The following is a 19,661-nucleotide window of genomic DNA, read 5'->3' on the forward strand; positions in this document are numbered from 1 at the left end:
CAACCCAACCTATCCTATGGCCTTATGATCTTTAAGGACCCTTCCAACCCAACCCATTCAAACATCCTATGATCCTTCCGGTTCTTTTCAACCCAAGCCATTCTAGGATTCTGTGACCTCTACAGTTCCTTCTAACCCAAGCCATTCTGTGATTCCGTGATCTTACACAGCCTGAGCTTAAAAAAGTATTATTGAGAGTTTCAATTCAGTTTTTCTCCTGGCAGGAAAATAGGGGGCTCTCCATGGGACCGTTCGTATACGGGGCACATTGGAGCTATGGCCACACCAATGCAGCTGGAGCCCCTTCCCAATCCAAGTTTGGAGGAGACTGTGCCTCAGCAGAGCTGTCTCTGATCTCCAAGCTCATCTCCTGCAGCCAGTTTCACATCAGCTATAGGATTAGCCAAGGAGGAGCTGCAGGGAGCCCAGAGCACTGCAGGTCAACAAAAGAAACCGTGTCTCACAGCAGGCTTCAAACCACACCAGCTCCAGGCACCCAGATCCATGAACTGCAGCCAGGAGCCAGCAGGAAGCCTTGCAGAAAGCAGAGAAACTGGTTTAACTGGGATTCCTGCAGGCAGGTAGAATCACCACTGCCAACTGTGGCTCGTGCTGCTTTTCCACACAGAGAGATGGAGCAGAAAGGTAATAAATGGACTGGGACCAGGCAGATTGAGTCTGGGAACTGCTTCTGCAACATCCCCTCTGGGATTCAAGAAGAATCTGGAAACCTGTGTGCTGAGGACATCTCCAGCAGAGAAAATCTGTTTGTTACGTGCACGCACGCTGAAAAAGCAGCTTCAGAGCATGGACAAGCGCTGAAACAGCAGTATCCCAACAGCACATCCTCCACATTGCTCTGCACGTAGGAGAGGAGCTGTTCTCATGCTGTTCTTGGGGAATTTCAGCTGTGAAGTTGCTTTCTTTAAGCTACTAAAATGCAACAAGCCCTCCTTCAAATAGCAACGCTAGAAGTGAAGGGGAATAACATCATTCCCTTGCACTCAGAGATGAGTGCCTGCAAGGAAAAAGTGCACGGCACACACCAAACCCTGCAGCCTTCCAAATTGGGCATTCATTCTTCCCAAGGAACAGAACTTGAAGACAAACACTTGGTGGAGCAGCTGTGACCCTGGCAGAGCTGCTCTGCCATGGGAACCCTGTGCAGGAGAGCAGGCTGAAAGGTGCTTCCGAGCATCTCCATCCAATGATGCACATGGTTTCAGTCTAAGTGTTAAATATATATGATGAACCTGCTTGCTCCAAGGGCAGGAGGAGCTATCCCAATCTGCTTTACAAAAAGCTTGTAAGAACTGATAAAATATTAAAGGCAGCTATGCAAACAAGGAGCACTTGAGGGCTCTCCATGCAACACAGAGAGAGACGGACCACCAGAAAGCTCTCAGTGTACACAGTGTGGATAGGAAAGCAGTCTTGTGCTCTGTCCTCAGGTCCTGAGCACTAGAAATTCCCCTTCTGAAAAGGTGCTTGCATGTGTTATCATGGTGCCTGATGTCTCGAACCTGCAGCAGAGAGCACAGGCTGGGGCAGAGATCCCTGCCAAAAGAGATGGATGCTGCAAAGTGAAAGCAAACAACGTGGCAGACCTCAAAGATGAGAAGAACCAGCTGAAGGGGGGGTCACAAAATCACACATTTACATGGGAAGGCGGGTGGGAAACAGGCAATCACCAGAAATAAGGAAATGGGATGCTGCCAACAGGCCATATCCCCCTGCTGGCTACTCCCTGTGGCTTTCTAGAAACTGATTTTCCCTAGAGAAGAGTTATTTACCCAGATGAGATGCTATTTCTTGCACAAACCAGTAAAGGGAACCCAAGTTCCTTTGCTATTTGTATTAGTTCCTTCACTGTGACAAGGGTGACACCCTTACTGGGAATTGCAGGTGACCCCAAATCCAGTGGGGATGGGTATCCCCAGGCACAGCATTTGGCAAGCCATCCTGCTTAGGATCACCAAGAAAAGAGATCTTAAAGGACAGCTTGGTTCTGTGTTATTCCATTCCTTGATGGAGAAGAAGGACCTAATGCTAAGCACCACATTTTCTATCTCTGCATCAGTAATATTAACAGATATTTACAAATTCCATGATAAATTCTTACTTGTATGGGTCTCACAGCAGCCACAAACCTTGTGCAACGTTAACTCTAAGCCTGTCTCCTCACTGCTACATCAAGCAACTGCTCTATGTGCCTATAACTAAAAAATGAAGGAAAAAAAGCAATAAATTATGTATTTGCAGATCCTGAGCTTCCCAGAGCAGAGAAGCTGTTACAATCCACTGCCTCAGTTTTAACATGTCCAAGGCTATTTTTAAAAACACTGCAATATCAGGAATGACAATATTTAGCTCTATCCTATACTTGTCACGCAAGCCTGGAACAAGACAGGACACTTGGGTACAGGGAACATGAGACACATTTTAAGCACTTAAACCTCCTCCCAGATCATCTTCACAGCATCTGACTGCCAAGATGGAAACAAGGGAGCAGACTCTCCCATTTAGCCTCCCTCAGGGATGCCCTGAGCTCTTCCCTGAAGCACCTGCTGTTGGTTAGCATCAGTCTCTTTGTCTCTTCCAGGGTGCATCTGTCATTTTTTTCCCCCTGGTTCATTAAAGCACAGAGGACACCCAAAGTGTCCCTTCATGCTGGCCTTGGAGATCTCATCTGACAAACCATTCTGCCTGGAAGCTTGTTTCCTAAGAAGCAGCAGCAATGGGCTCCAGGATAGCAAACAGGGCAGATCTGCAGAATAGTTCTTACCATCCTGTCATGCAGCTGTCAGAGGAATCAAACAGTGTGCCAAATAACTCAGTATTTAAATCAAGCTTGGCTTGACCTCATTTGTAGTTCCACCCTTGGAGTCATGCGGCATCACAACACGACGAGCTGAGGTTTAACTGCTCTGCAGTGACGTGGCACAAGTGATGAAAGGACTCCAGCACCAAACCCCACCTCTTTCTGGGTTACCTGCACTCCCTGAACAGCAGGGATTTCACAATGCTGCTGCCCCATCTCACGTGGGAGGATGGTTACGAGGAGCTGCTCACGAGGAGCTGCTCATGGAGGCTCTCCTTGCTGAGCAGGACCTGCGAACCGTCCCAGCAGGGCTCCCTGGATGAACAAGTCTGATGGTTATTCAGTAACCACAAACCACACAGGTGGTCACAGCCTCTATTCAAGAAAACCTGAAGATGCAATCTGGGCCAAAGAGTGGATTAAATGCTGACTGTGTCCACTGGATCAAGTATATACGTGCGTGGCTTTTGCCACGGCTCTGTTGCCTCTGCTCCTGTCTGCATGCAGCTGATCCCAGCTTGCTGCTGGCTAATTATTTCTGACTTGTCTCATTTGTCCTTCCCACCCCTCTGTGAGCACCAGCACCCTCACAGGCTGTGCCAGGGCTTACCCACCCCCATCAGTTAATGTCCAGCCTAGGCTCCCCTAGCTGAGCTACAAGCCTGTGAGCACCTCCTGCTCACGGTGATTACAGGATAAGTCACTCCTTTGTTCTCTGAAGGCATCCCTGACACATCAGAGCTTACAGCCCCACTCAGTACTCTAAATCAAACTCTCCAATTCTCTTGTCTTCAGAGAGACCTTCAAGACCATCTCTACCCCATTACATCCTTCCAGACATCACTAATTGGTCTGCAGCTCTCTTTAATGGCACTCTCTGAACAGCACAGAGCACTAAGCCTCAGCTGGAGTAGGAGGTGACAAGGAATTTGCTTGGCATTTACTGAAAATTCCTGCTCTGTCACGGTACAGAACTGCTTTCTGCAATGGTATTACTGATTCCTGCCCTCAGATAACTTCCCAAAGAACTGCTACCAAGCTATTTTCTGCACAGTAATCATGAAATGGAGATTTCCACTTAACCTGAGCACTTTTCCTTGCTCCCTCCTCGGTCACATATCTTTCCTTCCCAATTGTTCTCCCATCTCTAAAACAAATGAGGCTGCTGTAAGGGGAATGAATGGGGACTGACAGAAATCTGCAGCAAAGACAGTCCTCCTTCCCCTGGGCTGAGTCACAATCATACTGATGCCCTTACCTTTAATTTTCTGTTTGTACTCTTCTGGTCGGTGGAGGTACATGGCTGCAGCGTCACCATTTAGAGGATCTATAGGGTTAGGATAGGCCAGCAGCTGGGGCAGGAACGATTCAAATATATTGGTGAGATCTGCAAGGGAAAGACAAAGCTGCTCACATCCACTCACCCAGAGCTGGCCTGAATCTCTGCAAGCACCAGCACTGAGACAGCACCACAAAGTTTTGAGGGTAAATGCACTGAAAATCTGAAGTTAAAAGGGACTGCATGGGGGAAAGCAAACAGCACCATGCTTCCCCACCTCACCGAGTTCTTCCCCTGCTTCTGCCTTCTTCTAAAATCACTGTTTCATGTTCCACGACCACAGCACCGTACCTTGAACCCAAAACACTGCCAGTGCTCCAGATGATGCTGCTCATAGCAAGAGGTGGACGGTTGGACTGGATGATCTTGGAGGTCTTTTCCAACCTTGGTGATTCTATGACATTCTATGGCCATTTGACAACTAAACCTGTGTGTGCTCAGCAAGCAGAGCCCTGGAAGGATTCTTCTACTGAAGGGATTTTTTGAATTGTCATTATTTTTAAAGTAAACCTCAGGGATGTCCCTCCTTAACAGCCAAAAGCAGCACTGGTTTAACAAGGACTGGTTGAATGCATGCAGGAAGCCTAACAATAGCACTAAGAACCTGATACTTCATTAGGGAACAGCAGGGAATCTGACCACGAGGCCCCATGACTTTGTTGGTAGCTATTCTGGGTCTCTTCCACCTTAGTTCCTCCTTGAATTATCTGGCCCATTTCCTCTGCCAGCGTAGGAGGGCTCTGGTTTCACTGCAAACAGCACAACTATGCTGAGAGGCACTGGGGAGTACAATTCCCCCCCTTGGATGGTACATTCAGGAATGTAAGGAGGCAAGGAGGCAAACCCTGGGACTGAAGAGATGGATGGGCTCTGGGGGTGTCCTGACTGAAGGAGCAGAGTGAATGCAGTCATCCCAGCATCCTCTCTGCAGCTTCAAGGCATCAAAGCAAGAGAAGTCTGCAAGAAGAGAACTGTCAGAAGATGAACTTTCCAAAGCCAAGCTTCACCACCTGCTGTGGAAGGTGTTTTGTACAAAATACAAACCTGACACTTTCAAGTTGCCTTGCTCTGGTATCACAAAGAGAAACGCAGAAGATTTTTTTTTATATTAATAATCAGAAGCAAAGGAAACTCCAAGTTATTTCTTCTGCCTTTATGAGCCACAGCAACGATAAAAACGCAGCAGCACTTATTAGGAAGCCTCTTACAGAAAGCTTTCCTGTGAAATTGTTTGGAAATAGCACAGAAACCCCACTGTGACTGCATGAGCATGCTGCAGAAGAGGGCTGCTATCCAGATATGCTGTCCAAAGCAGAACTCAGGCTGTCAGAACACAAAACCTGAATTCAACCAGTGTGATTTCCTTCTGTCCAGCCATCCCCATGATCTGCAGGTGGCCTTAAGGTGGGAGAACAGCAGCACACACTGCACTAAGGTGGGTTCTGCTGCTAAATGAACCATATAGGTTTGTTTCCCAGCAGAGGGCTTGGTTTGTTCACATCTTTCCTTCCTCCATCACCCATCAAGCAGCATCTCCTCCTTCATTAACACTCTCACTGGGTCACGGAGCTGATCTCTTGTAACAGAATTATGCAAACTGTATGCCATGCAACTACAACGCAAGGACTTCAGGCGTTCTGTTTAGGAGGAAAGTTCAACAAGTTACTATAGCAATTTTGCATCCAGGATTGAGCAGGCTCAGTATTTCCTTACAAACTATGCTTGTGAGGTAGGTGAAAAGCCTCTTCTCTCCAGCAATTGCTTGCAAGCTCCCAACTTACATAGGTAAAGTCGGGCTTTCAGAGGAGAAAAGATTTGAAGTACACATTTCCCTGAGTACAGTTCCACACAACAGAGTAATTGGAACATCTGAAGAAGTCCACACAGTCCTAAAGAGAAGTCAGGCACTGGAACAGGCTGCCCAGGGAGATGGGAGAGTCACTGTCAGTGGGGATGGTGGGGATGACTGGGTTGGACTCGGGGATTTTAGTGGTCTTTTCCAACCTTAATGATCCTACGATTGGCCATGGTGGTGATGGGGTAATGTCTGGACTAGAATCTTAGAAGTCTTTTTCAACCATAACAATTCTGTGACATATTCTTTTCAACTATTTTAGCTTGCCCTAGATCCTGTTTAAGTGGATCTTCAACTAGCAGCTAAACTTTCTACAGCTCTAAAAACGAGGATCACAGGCAAACACAACCCACGTGGGATCACTGTCAGCAGAGGGGGGATCACAGGCTTGTGCCCAGAGCCCGAGTGACATACAAAACATGGCTGGAACTGGGCTTCACTTTAGATACAGCCACTCCCCTCTTTCCATGCTGAGTCATCCCTGGATAATATTGTGCAGCTGCCAGACACCACCAAGCAATAGACTGAGTGATCCTTTGTGCAGTTTATGAAATTGTATGAAATATTTTTGCCTCTCTGGCACAAAAACAGGTTCCAGGAGTGTTTTCACGGGGATATCTTACTTTTCATGGGATCTTGGCTCAGTGAGGAGCCTAAGATTTAACTAAAAAGAGCTGGCCTAAAAGCATCTGTATCCAGCAAGCTGTGTTATGTTAAGACACCACAGAAGGGCACTCATGTGATCAGCTCCAGGGAAATGCCAAAACTCACCATAGAGAGCCGTCCAAGTTTGATTGATTACATCTAGACATACAGTTCCTGACCTGAAACACATGGAAAAGATGGAATTAAACACAAGCATGCTCAGAAACACACTGCAGATTTAACATAATCTATCTCCCTTCCCTTGCCCTGCCTTCACCCCACTCTTTCAGATAAGGAGTGATTTACTCTTACCCTGTGGCTAATGGTAAGGAAGTTAACTTGAGATGCACTGTGGGCTGTTAGATTAGATGAAAGCATGGCTGAACTCACTCTCAAACTACTTCCAAGCTATGGACACAGCTACAGTTAGACAAAATTCTGAGCAAAACCACATGCATGAGGGATTTACTTACGCTTCATCGATGTTAGGATGGAAAATTTTATTCATGAATCCTGCAAGAGACACAGTGGTAAATAGCAGAAAACAGCCAAAGCTTCTTTTCTTTTAAAAGCCATGAGAAGTCTGGAATGAACTGAACAAGGACTCAGCCCAGCAGTTTCACAGAGAACCCCTACTTTGCTATATATAACTGTGTAACTCTCCACAATAAGCAGGCAGCATCCTGACCCCAGGGTCCTCAGTCATTCCCCTGAGCTTCACCCAAACCCCAAATTACAGCAGAACCACAGCACAGATCTTAAGCTCAACATTTTCTTTAAGCTTATTATTTGACAGTGCTTTCTTTGCTCTCACAAATTAAGTTGTCCAAAATAATTCCTGTGGCTTCCAGAAGTATGAAACCATGGCAGGAGATGCCTGACACTTTAAGACACCCCTGGTTGCTGCTATCAGATGTGAACCCACGCCTTTCAGTCCTGCAGTTCAACCTTGAACTAAAGACAGGACCCCAAAACGCACCTCCTTTTCCTAAAAACAGAGCTTAGAAAACAAACAAGGAGATTACAGGGATCGTAACATGCTTCACTTGGCAATAGAGCCTACATACAAGCAGAGTCCATCTATAAAAACAAACCCCATCTACCCCAAAAGCAAAGTTAAGAATTTCAGCCAACGACTGGGCTGGATGCAGAACTTTGCTCTTCCCTTCTGATAGGAAGAAGGCAAAAAAACCCCAGTGAGGAACACATCCCCATGCAGAAGGGACAAGGAGCCCAGGACACAGAATTGGGTTCTCGAGTTGGTTCATTGGAAAACAGACAGTGTCCCCCTACATACTTCTGCTTTGCAGGCTCTTTTTGGGATACTGACTCAATCCAACCCCAAAGCTCCTCAAAACACATCAAAGTTCTCTCTCCAGAGCAGCAATACCTTCTCCCAGGCTCTGTCTAGCCCTGATGCATCACTGATGTAGCGACTGCAGTGAGTGACAGCACGGCTCCCATCTGGCTAAGAGCTGACATATGGATTTAACTGCCTTCCCTTCCATGTATTATGACACAAATATAATTCCATGTTTACTCCTACTACTTGGATTTCACATAAATACAAGGCTGCCTGAAAGCAGAACCATCTCTGCAAGAAGAACTGCATACACAGCCTCAGCTAACAAGTGGCTTTTGGGACCATTCTGTGATTTAGCTTGAAAAACTGAAGCAGAATTCAAAAGGGAAATTGCAGTTCCATCAAATATTTACACCCAGGTGGCTCCTGCAGGTGGCTCCTGCCGGTTTAAACTGGGTCGTGGATCCACTGTGACATACAGAGGAGAGATGTAACCAGCAACAGATCCCAGTGCTAAATTCTGTCTGTTTTAGAGAGAAAAATAATAGCTTTGGACAAAGCAAGAGAGAATGCAGCAAAAGCCACAAAGCAGGAAGGATAGGATGATAACACGTAGACCTGCTGAAATAAGTGCTGTCTGGTCTGGATTCTGGGATGGGGATCAGACAGAGAGGGGCAGGCATCCCTCTGCTTTTCTCCTTTGGGGATTTTCTGATCTCAGCTGTTTCCTTGCATCTTCCTCCACAGTCAGCTACAGTTGGCTGTGCTGCACAAAAACCTGCATGGGTTTGGTTGACTGCACCCATGCTCCAGTGTTTAAGCCAGACTCGATATCCAGAGATGAGATGAAGCAGCTCCTGCACTGGAGATTCATAAATCTTTTCTGCCACCTTTGCATTTATCCAGGCAAAGAACAACCCCTTCCTTCACGCTGTCCTTGGTCTCAAGCTGCTCACATTAAATAGCTGCTTATCAAGAAAGAGCACAAACATCCTCTCCCTGCTCTCCTCATTTCCTTGGCTGCTGCAACATCTCACAGCTCTTCAGTGTCCCATCCAGCCCTAAAATCCAATCTTTGGGTGGAATTCCAGCAGCAGAGTGACTGCAGCCCACGTTTTCTATATGGACACACAGAGCCAGGTTTGCATCTGAAGGTAAAGCAAGACTGGATGAAATCTGTATTGACAAAAAGCCTTTGGGTGATAACAGGAGAAAAGAAAAAAAAAAAAGACTGAAAAAACATTTACAAAGGGGTCATACAACAGAAAGAGACGTATCTGTTCCACTACTGGGAGATGCTGGGACTAATATGCAGATGCTGACCTTCAGGAACAGCAGTATTTCAGCAACAGCCCTGGAGTAATCAGCCCTTGGGCTGACAAAGTCATTGAAGAGAAGGGTATTTGTGCACACAAAGTCAGCTAGCTGGCAGGCTGTCCACCTTCCCTTGGTGCTGCCAAAGCATAACTTCCATACAGCCCTACAGCTGGATCTATTCCAGTAGAAACTGAAGTTCTTCCACTGAACTCCTGCACTGACCTTGGATGACCATTGCTCACCCCACGCGTTGGCTCTCCTTGCTCATGCAGTAGGGCAAGTTGGGCATTTCCCTGCTTGAACTGAATGCATGTTTATCTCTATGCAACACTTCTTCTCTGAGGAATCATAGAATCACCAAGGTTGGAAAAGACCTAAAAGATCATCCAGTCCAACCGTTCACCTATTCCCAATAGCTGCCACTAAACCATGTCCCTCAACACAACATCCAGTCTTTCATGGACAGTCAGGCATTAGAACAGACTGTCCAGAGAAGAGTCACCATCCCTAGAGGGGTTCAAGAAATGAGGAGTTGTGGCACTCGGGGACATAGAGGTGATGAGGTTGATGGTTAGACTTGACAACCACAGAGGTCTTCTCCAACTCATCACCAGAAGAGCTTGCGTAGGGAACAGAGAGCTCAGGAGCTGGGCTTTTCCTCTGCTTTTGGTTGAGGAACTGTGGTAGGAGATGGAGGAGGGGTCAGGAGAGTACTAGTGCCCCACTGCTCCCTGCATTCCACCTGAAGATTGGGATTGATGGTTTAGGAATCCCAGACCTGCCCACCATGGTCCAGCACTTTCAGGTCGATGATTTCTCACCAGCAAATGAAAGAATATATATACATATTTTAAATGAAATGTGGAGGCTAGGAGCTCATGCAGAGCACTGAGTCAAATATAATCTGCACCAACTGTGGAGGCATTCATCAAGTGGTGGCAGGAGGGGCTGCAGAACATCAGCTCGCTAACAGAAGGACAGTTTATATTACAGCACTCAACTTTTAGGAGCTTCTCAAAACAATACTATAAATAATTCGGCAGCAGCTTCACGTTGGGAATATCAGGACAGAAAAATATGGCTAGAGGTGTTGGAAATGGTATCACAGCTGTAAACTCCAGGCCCTCTGCTCAGTGCAAATCACTTTTTGGAAGGAGAAAAGCAGAAGCACCGGTTGCTAAGCTAAACGAGCACAAAAACAATTGCCCCAAATCAATTCATCTCATTGCTTAGGTGCACAGTCACCTGATGCCCAGACTGGCACAGAAGGTGGTGAATCTGTGCCAAGTCTGGCTTGAAAACACCTACCCCCATTTTGTCAGCCTGTTCCCATTCTCTGACTGTAGCAGGAAACCTGCAGAGGGTGCACAGCGTGCGTCAGAGAGGAGTGGAGACGGGGATACAGATTCCCTTCAGGTGTCTCATCTTTCCCTGCACACAAAGATAAGTATATTTGGGAGAACAAACATCTTCCCATCGCTTGCAGGTCAGAATTGGGATCAACATGCATTGCTCGGAGCAGTCACGGGTAAGAAGCGACTCATGAGATTCCGAGCAGCAAAATGCAAGGCAATCCAGAGAGGAGCTGGAAGGAAAAAAAAATATAGCAGCTGCAGTTAAAAAGAAGAATTAAGCACAGGCCAGGAGAGATGCGACAGATCCTGGCTGGAGCTGAGCGCTGCCTCGTTGCTGTATGGGTGCCACCATCTCTTGGTGGAGATGCACGCATATAAAAAGGAGTGGAAGCGTGTGTGAGTGCATTTTGTTATGGAAAGTGCTTGGGAGAAAAGGAAAACACAGAGGAAAGACACCTGCACAGAGCAGAGATGGAAGGAAAATGAGAGCTGTGCATAAGTACAAAGTTCTTGGAGAAACTGAGCTCTCTGAGCATGCTGTGCACAAACTCTGATATTTGATTACCAAGAAATCAGATCTAATTTTTCTGTAGGTTTTAGCAACAAAGTAAACACTTAGGAAAGAACTCAGGTTCCCACATGCACACTATCACTGCTCTGAGCATCTAACAGGGCAGGACATACACCCTGCACTTCTTCCTTACGTGCCTGTGGTATCAAAGAGCTCTTGGCAGGGATACAGACAGATTAAAAACATGCAAAATGGACACAAAGTTCTCTTGTGAAGTACTGGAAGCACTGCTCTGAGCTTCCATGTCACAATTCCCCTTCGGAAAAGCTGAAAGAGAGTGGGCACAGAGTTCCCCTGAAGATAACAAATCCCAAAGGGAAGAAGAAAGCAGTGAAGCAGCGCCAGCTGAAATGAGAAACAACTCAAGATATACTGTCTAGCAGAATGCAAAAATGGAAGCAAACATTGAGCAAGGGAGCACTCTGTGCCCTTAGAAGCACGCAGGGATATTTACATCAATTGACAAAAGCATTACGAGCAATGTTCAGCAGCTCCAAAAACCAACTGGGTGTTTTCCAGGGGGTTGGCTTTGCTTTAATAAACACATTGCTCAAGTTCAGGAGGTCTGCTGGAATTTTGAAGGTGGGGATTTGGTGACTGTAAGCAGAGCTGATCTCAACAGGAGCACTCAAGCCCAGAGGCAGTATGAGAGCACTGCTCTATGTAGGTGTGCACTCTTATTCTCCTCTTGTCTTGCTAGGAAAAGACTCCAGCACCCAGGTAATACGGAATGGCACAGCAAAGCCTGAGCAAGAAACAGGTGCTACCAGAAACACCAGAAAGCTGCTGCACCCTGGCAACCCTCACAGGAACTGCTCTTTTCACATAGGTCCCAAGGTGGTTTAGCTCTATAAATGCATTGTCAGGAGAGCACTGTCCCTGAGGTGGCATCATTTAATTGGCAACAGTGATAATTACCAACCTGAGAAGAACAGGAAATAAACGCTATGAGAGGTGGGAGCTGTGGATGGGATGAGGGAGCAGAGATTTAACAGGTGGGCAAAGGCTCCTTCAAGAGACAGCAGCATCCTCAAAGGCAAAGAGGACCACTGCTCTTTTAGGTTTTAAGAAAAGCTCTGTGTCATCACAAGCCCTAAATCCAGAGCCTCTTCTTGTTCAGCTGTGCTAAGCACACGTTGGAAGAAAACACAAAGTTGAGCTGGGCTAAGGTTTCACCTACAAAAGCAATTGCAAGAGATTGGAGGGCAACGATTAGCAGTCATTTTTCCACAAGTGGCTTTCCAGAATGCGTGGATATGCTTCCAGCCATTGTGTTCTTTGCTGCAAAAAGCCAATGCTATGTTGAAGACTGCATTTAGAATTTCTGAGGCTGGAAGAAAATGTTAGCCTACAGCTCTACAGAACGAGGAAAGCTGCTGCAAGAACAGTATTCCTACTTTAAGCTTCAGCATAAAAGAGTAACATATTAAAGGAATAGAAGCTGATTTCTTTCTTTATACATCCCAGTGACTTACACAGACTGTTTGAACTCTGTGTCATCGCTGCAGTGGGATCTCTGCAGTGATGAGAACAGACAAGCTGCAGACAAGCTATGCTTGTGCTTTAAGTGACCTTTCTGTCTACTCTGGGGCTCCACCATCTCTGAAATCCTTCAGATTTCTCCCCACTAACTCCTACCCTGTGTTACCCAGAGCTCAAAGCGCTCGAGGACATCTGGGTTGGGATTCTCATTCTCCCTGGAACTGCTCTCAGCTGATGGGGAGAGAAGAGGACCTTGTCTCACTCCTGAGCTTGTTTCCAATGATTCAGCAGGCTGGAGGCTTGTTTGGAGTTATTGTAGTTATCAGCACAGCCCAACTGCATGTCTGCCTACAGGAACAGCGCTGCAGAGATCAGAGTGGCCCAAAGGAAGGGGCTGAGACATTGCTTGGCTCTGGCTGCCCCGATAAGCTGGGCTGGAGCAGCTGAAACAGGAGTCAGACAATGAAAAACAAACCTTTTCCTGCAGCTGGTGGGGAGCTTCCCTGGGTCCCAGCGCCCCCATTCCCCCAGTTTCTCCGCCCTGTAGCTGAGCTCTATGCCAGCCCTTGATCTAGCATCGACTGTTTATTCAACCTGAAACCTAAGCTACACACTGCTCTACCCAGGAGGGAGCCAGCAATGTTCTCCTGGGTGCCAGCAATGCAGCCCTGCAGCAGCGTTCAGCCTTTTGGGCAGCTCAGCAAGAGGAGCAGTGCTTTCAGCTGTATAAACAGGGACTTGGAAGGCAATGCTGGAGGGGGTCTGCTGAGCCCAGAATGGGGTAGGAAATGGATGGAAAGATGTTGTGCTAAAAAAAGATGTTAGAAGGGACAAAGCAACTCAAAAGCAGGGATACAATGAAGTTGGGCCAGCTCTCAGCCCAGACTGCCTTTAACTCCTCTGTACTCCAAAACCCTAAAGCTAAATCACCAAAAGTTCAACCCTACCTCCTCCTTCAGAACAGTAACTGAAGTCTAAATCAAAAGCAATGCAAACGCACGAGAGCCTCGTTTAGCTGTGTTGGATTCCCAGGGTACTGGGAAGAGAGTTTGTTTTTGTGCTATGTCAACAAGCTTGATTCAAAATACACACAGGAAGAAAGAAAAATGATCCTCAGTAGACTTGTAGCAAAGCATTTAACAACAAAGAAACTGGAGTTTAGGGCTTTGTCTGCAGCCTGCTCATGTTTAGGACTGTCAGTGTGGGCACCTGTTTGTGAGAAGGAGAAATGGAGAGGGGACAGTGAGCAGCACTGAGTAACACAGTGTGCACCTCAAACTGTCTCCAATTTAGGAGGTTTATAGGAGATTTCAGAGCTGACTCAGGGAGGAGCAGAAAATGGTCAGTGTAGCTGCAGCAGCACCATTCATTGCTCAGCTGTGTGCATGCTGCTGTGCTTCAGTCCAGCTTGCAACAGAAAAAGAAAGGTAAAGGGTTGGGTGAAAAACAACACTGCTCTTTCCCAAAAGGCACAGTTTACTGTGGGAAGAAGACATTACTTCTCACACTCACATAGGATTTTAAATAGATGGCAGCCTTAAGTTGATGTCTATTTTAAGAAAACAGCCAATACTCATCAGCTCCAAGTCAGGATGTTGATATTGGATGGGACCCATCTGGTCCACCCCGTACAGTCATGTTCCCACATCACTTCTCTCAATTCTTCAGTCCCCTCTGATGCCTTCAGCCACAAGCACACCCTTCCAGGAAAGAAATGCCACAGCACTGAGTTACCAGCACTTATTCTGCAAGCTAGAATATTAAAATTTGACCATTTGTGCATCTGCTCCAGTTTTTCAAGCAATAGTGGCTATTTACAGCCTAAATGATTGAAGAAGTTTGCTACTAGAAGACATCTGAGTCAGATCACTGTTACTCAAGGGCAGAGATAGATGGATACAGTCTAAAGAACATTTCCTTATCAAACTTCCCATTTGCTCTCCAAAGTGAAACAGGTCCAATCAGTCTGGCCAGCTGCAATTCCTCTGCTGATAAATCCCTGCCTCTATATTCTTCCACACAGGCATCACCCCGTCCAAGAGGACAACAGCTTCAGCCCCTGCCTTCGTTTCCATGCACTTCAAGGTTGTGACAGAAAGTGATTATTGGTTACCTATAGATGGGGATTTGAAGGGGTATTTATCAGGAAGGTCGACTCTAACTTTCCATACTCCACCTTCATATGGTGCTGCAAGGGAAGAAACACAGGTATTAAACATGCTTCATAACTCAGGAGAGAATAAATAGAACAACAGCAATAAACAAAACACATCTTTGGAGGAACACTCAAGTCCCCACCAGAGGGTAAGATTTCACACTGAACCTCCTATGGTAAAAGCCTTCTGCCTGTACTGTCTCAGAAGAAATACTTGATTTTAAGCTATACTGCAAAAGATCTCTGCACAAAGGCCCAAGAGCCTTATTCTAAGCACAGAGTTTGAATAAGCTACTTAACTTTAGAGATGTTGCTAAATTAAGGCATGCTGGAGACCTGACTTGTAATCTTAGTCAATGGAAAAGCAACCATCATTACCAACTCCACAAACATTCAGATGATGGCGATGCAAAACTTAAATCACTCTGGAAGAGTCAATGATTAATGAGTGCTGAAGTCACAGCAGGGGGCTTGGTGGTCGATGCCCAAAGCTGTTCAGCACCAAGCAGTTGATCTACACTGCATTTCCCCCACCCTTGAGAGCACCACTCTTCACGTCTCACTCCCATTTGGATTTGTTCAACCATTCCTTTGCTCCAGACATCACGGCACTGAGAAATACGGGGATGACTGTGATGAGCAGTTGGTTGGGACTCAGTGACCACAGTGGTCTTCTCCAACCTGAATGATTCTATTTAGGGATGTGGTTTAGTGAGCATGGTGGGGATGGGCTGATGATTGGACTCGGTGACCTTAGAATCATTAAGGTTGGAGAAGATCTCTAGGATTCTATTTAGGGATATGGTTCAGTGGTGGGGATGAGCTGATGGCTGGGACTTGGTGATCACAGAGGTCTTTTCCAAACTTAATGATTCTATATCCCCCCCCCCCACACTATGAACAGTTAGCTTCTTTTCACAGAAGAGATGTGACATGTACTTACTTCCTTGTGGTCCATAAAACTTCACGACAAATTCATTGAGTCCTCCTAAGATCGTGACCTCGTGTTTGCTCTCAATCCTGATATATCAAGTAAAGGAAAACATTGAAGCAGAGAAACAAAACCATCAACTCAGAGAGGAGCAACCTGCTGAAAGCCTGTGAAACCAAACAGTTTAAGCCCAAACATCCCAAGTACCTGACAGCATGCAATTTGAGCATCCTGACTGCTCACGCTGGATGTTTACCCCCCTGCCTGGATTGGAGAAGCGGAGTTCTCCTCAATTCCTACTCTGACAAATGCTGATGAATTCCATTCTACTTGGCTGCCTTCGGTGCTGTCAGATTGGCCTCCCACAGCTACGATGCAAATGACAGCAATCTCATGTTAATTTGACTTGCAGGACCAAAAAACTCGGCGTCTTTGGAGAGATGGCAGAAGGGTGAGATTCTAAGGCTCCAGCTAAAAGAACAACAGTATTTTCCAACACCTAAAGGAAAGAATCGAAGTGCAGTGCTTTGGGTAGAAAGGAATACAAACTAAAAGGTGAGAGATTTCCATTCCACATAAGGCTCAGTTAAGACAATTAGCAGTGATGTTTTGGCACCCAAGCTTGCTGAAGAATTCTGCTACCACTCAGGGTTAACGGATTGTGAATAATATCCTACAGTGATCACCTTTCATCAAGAACCTTAATATAAATTATGAGGGAAGCACTGGAAACAACGGGGCAAGAAGAAATCAAAGGTTTACCGAACTTCAGATTGCCTCAGCACCCCTGAGGCAACCCAGCTTTGAGATAAGGGGATGGCCATGAACCTTACATGCCCCTGACACACCAGGAACTGCTCAGGACCCAACAGAAGGAGCCAATAATTCCCATCACCAGCCACGATCCCACATTATGATCTATGGGAAGAGGCTGATGGATCCCCAAATGACCCAGGAGCACGCACACGTAGTCGTATATACAAGAAATCCAAGCTTCATCTGCAGCACACATCAGGATTTACAGCAGTTCCTGACTCACGATGACTCTCAGACTGGAGAAGAGTTTTTCCCACACTTCTGACTCCAAAAGACTTTGGCTGCAACCACCTTCTTCCTCATTCTCATGGGGAGGGGAGAAAAGTGTACAGCAATTTGGGATCGGGAGATTTCTGCTAGCTGCTCTGCCCTGCAGCTCAGCAGCAAGGATCTCACTGCACCTGGCTGACACCTAGAGCAGCTCACAGAGGGCAGATCAATCCCTTTCTGCCCCAAGTTCCAAGTGATTTCTCTGCTACAAGCCGGATTTCTTTGCACATCCCTAAAGGATATCCTTCCACATCACCCTGTGGAAAGCACTGCGTTTTAAACACAGTCTGAATTCCTTTGAAAACACAAGCACTTGTCTAATGGATAACTATTCCACCTTCAGAAAGGGGCTCTCCCACAAACCCTTTGTGTGTGATGATGCCCAAGAGTGAAACGTTTACTACTGAAGTATGTTAACACTTACAGCAGCTTTGCAGATCAAGTTAAAAACAAATGGTTTTAGTTAGGACTAAATCAAGTGCCACTTAATAAAAAACAGCTCTCCAAGCCTGATCTTCAGAACAAACTCTTGAGCAGCTGCAGCACGCATGCTATTCGGCTGCACAAGTTAATGCTGATCATAAATAAAAGAGTTTTCTGCGCTGAGACTCAAGTCCAAGTTAGAAAACCTACGAGCAAGTGATGCAGTGCCATATTTGATTGTTCTCCCTGTTGTGACAAGGCCCTTAAATCCCAATTAATAAGAAGAAAACATGGAGATATGGCACTTGGGTACCTGGTTTAGTGGGTATGGTGGGGATGGGTCTCGATGCTTGGATTAGATGGTCTCAGAGGCCTGTTCCAGCCTTACAACAGCTCTAATGCATTTTTCCCAGGATGGTTATTCTCTCAGCAGGACAGACGCAAGAAGTAGATGGGATGCAAACCTGTGCAAAGTCATCCTAGGATTTCAAAGACCATCAGCATTTGTGGCAAAAACCACATAATCCTCACCTTACCTAATTCTACTCTGTTCAAACGAACTCCTCTGCGCCCAACATTGCTTGTTGCTGCACTCACTATGTAGATTAGCAGAAAAAGAACAATCTGTTAATGGAAAAAAGCTTCACTATTCTTGATTCCAGTGGCAAATCCTGCTGGTGTGAACAGCCTGCCTTGTTTCCAGGACAGGACACACAGTGTGTGTCACACACACTGGAGCAAGATTAGAGCTGTGTAGCCACCCTGCAACTCATCCCATGTGCTCAAACATTGAATAAAATACAGAAATCTCTTTCAAGATTCTCAGCTTGCTCCCACAAATCCAGGCAACTAATGGCCACCTTATCACCTATGTATACTGCTTTGACTTTGTGACAAATACAGTGCAGAAGTCGGGAGAGAAGAGCACAACCTGGACACAAGTGCCTGTTTCTGGTGGATAAGGGTTTCAACAGCATTACCTTAAGAGCACAGCAACCAGGAGGGAGTCCCGAGGACCTAAAGACAAATTATCTCAGCCCCACGTCTGTTAAGGGAGTTTTCAGTATGTGCTGCAAATATTTTATGTCATGACACGGAAAGCAAAGCCTATTTTCAAATACCAGTTCAGAAGAGGTTGCTAGGAGAGAGACAAAAGGGAATTTTTTTCTGCAGCTGATTGCAGGCTCCCTATATAATGCCTGAAACGTGCCAGAAACGCAAAGGCCAACTGTACTACCTATTAGCATTACAGTAACATCCAGAGCCCCCTATCAAGATCAAGGCTCTATTGTTCAGGGGTTGAGCTAGTAGAAAATCATTGCTTCGGTCAGAATCAGAAGAGATTTAAAGCATTTTGTCCCAAAGCAGAATAGGCAAAAATACAACAAAACAACCCAACCACACAAATCTGGAGGGTTAGAGACTGACCGAGCACGCCAGAAATAGACCCACTGCTGTGGGTTTGCCTCTCACAGGGTCAAGTTCCCATTCCCTCATCCTCCCACGTGGCTTCGCGCGAGGCCACCCACTGCCATTGACCTGCAGCAATCCTGCAGGAATGAAAAGCTTTGTCAGGATACGGCCTTAACCCCAGTTCTCCCCAAAAAATCCCAGATGCACATTGTGGCCAACAGATGGCCAGTCTGTTTGCAGGGCTGAGTGGTTTTTTTTCCCCTGGCAAACGTTGAGCCTAAATCAAAATAAAAAGCATCCCACTCTTAAGTTGCCTTGAAATTCACCTCGGTTTGAAGCCTGGGCAAATCAGTTTTCCAGCTACAAGTACTACACTGAAAATACTTGTGAGCAATCTGAGCATCCTGATTGTGCTGTAGATGTCTCTGTTCATTGCTGGGGAGTTGAACTAGATGGCCTTTAAAGGTCTCTTTAAACTCAAACAATCTGAAAACCCCAGGCTAACCACAATGAGATCATTAAAATCCATTGGTTTCCCCCCCCCCCCAAGTTAGTGATCCTCACTGCCACAGCTTTCAGTGCTTCTTGGCACACAGCACATCCATTTCTGGTGCAAGTACACTGCAAAGCCAGGTTGGATGGGGCCCTGGGCAGCCTGGTCTGGTATTAAACGTGGAGATTGGTGGCTCCACATGTGGTGGGGGAGCTGGAGCTTCATGATCCTTGGGGTCCCTTTCAACCCAAGCCATCCTATGGTTCTATGACACTGCATATGAATCATGGTGGAGATATCCACAACGCTGTCAGGGAAACACTGGGGCAATTTGCAGTTTGTCCTCATGCACCTGAGGCAAATCCAGACTTTCCTTTGCTTGTATAGGGTTTGTCTGAGAATCCCTCTGCTCTGGAAGGCAAAACTCACCTAAATCCTACAGCAGAGAAAAGGGGAAGTGCACCACAGAGGC

The 19,661-nt window shown here is 46.3% G+C and overlaps 1 protein-coding gene across 1 annotated transcript in view; it reads right to left on the minus strand.

The window, feature by feature from the left end:
- The window catches only part of UBE2H (ubiquitin conjugating enzyme E2 H), a 44,022-nt gene that overhangs the window by 5,019 nt on the left and 19,342 nt on the right, over positions 1-19,661 (minus strand). Inside the window, exons 2-6 of the mRNA XM_042872697.1 lie at positions 15,787-15,863; positions 14,802-14,876; positions 7,134-7,173; positions 6,787-6,839; positions 4,080-4,208 (exon numbers count right to left, since the gene is read on the minus strand). Of these exons, the coding sequence (XP_042728631.1) occupies positions 4,080-4,208; positions 6,787-6,839; positions 7,134-7,173; positions 14,802-14,876; positions 15,787-15,863 (374 nt within the window). The remainder of the gene's footprint in view (positions 1-4,079; positions 4,209-6,786; positions 6,840-7,133; positions 7,174-14,801; positions 14,877-15,786; positions 15,864-19,661) is intronic.

The sequence above is a fragment of the Lagopus leucura genome, unplaced genomic scaffold (genome assembly GCF_019238085.1).
Source record: "Lagopus leucura isolate 7727_CA_CO unplaced genomic scaffold, USGS_WTPT01 Super-Scaffold_100008, whole genome shotgun sequence".
Classification (NCBI taxonomy): domain Eukaryota; kingdom Metazoa; phylum Chordata; class Aves; order Galliformes; family Phasianidae; genus Lagopus; species Lagopus leucura.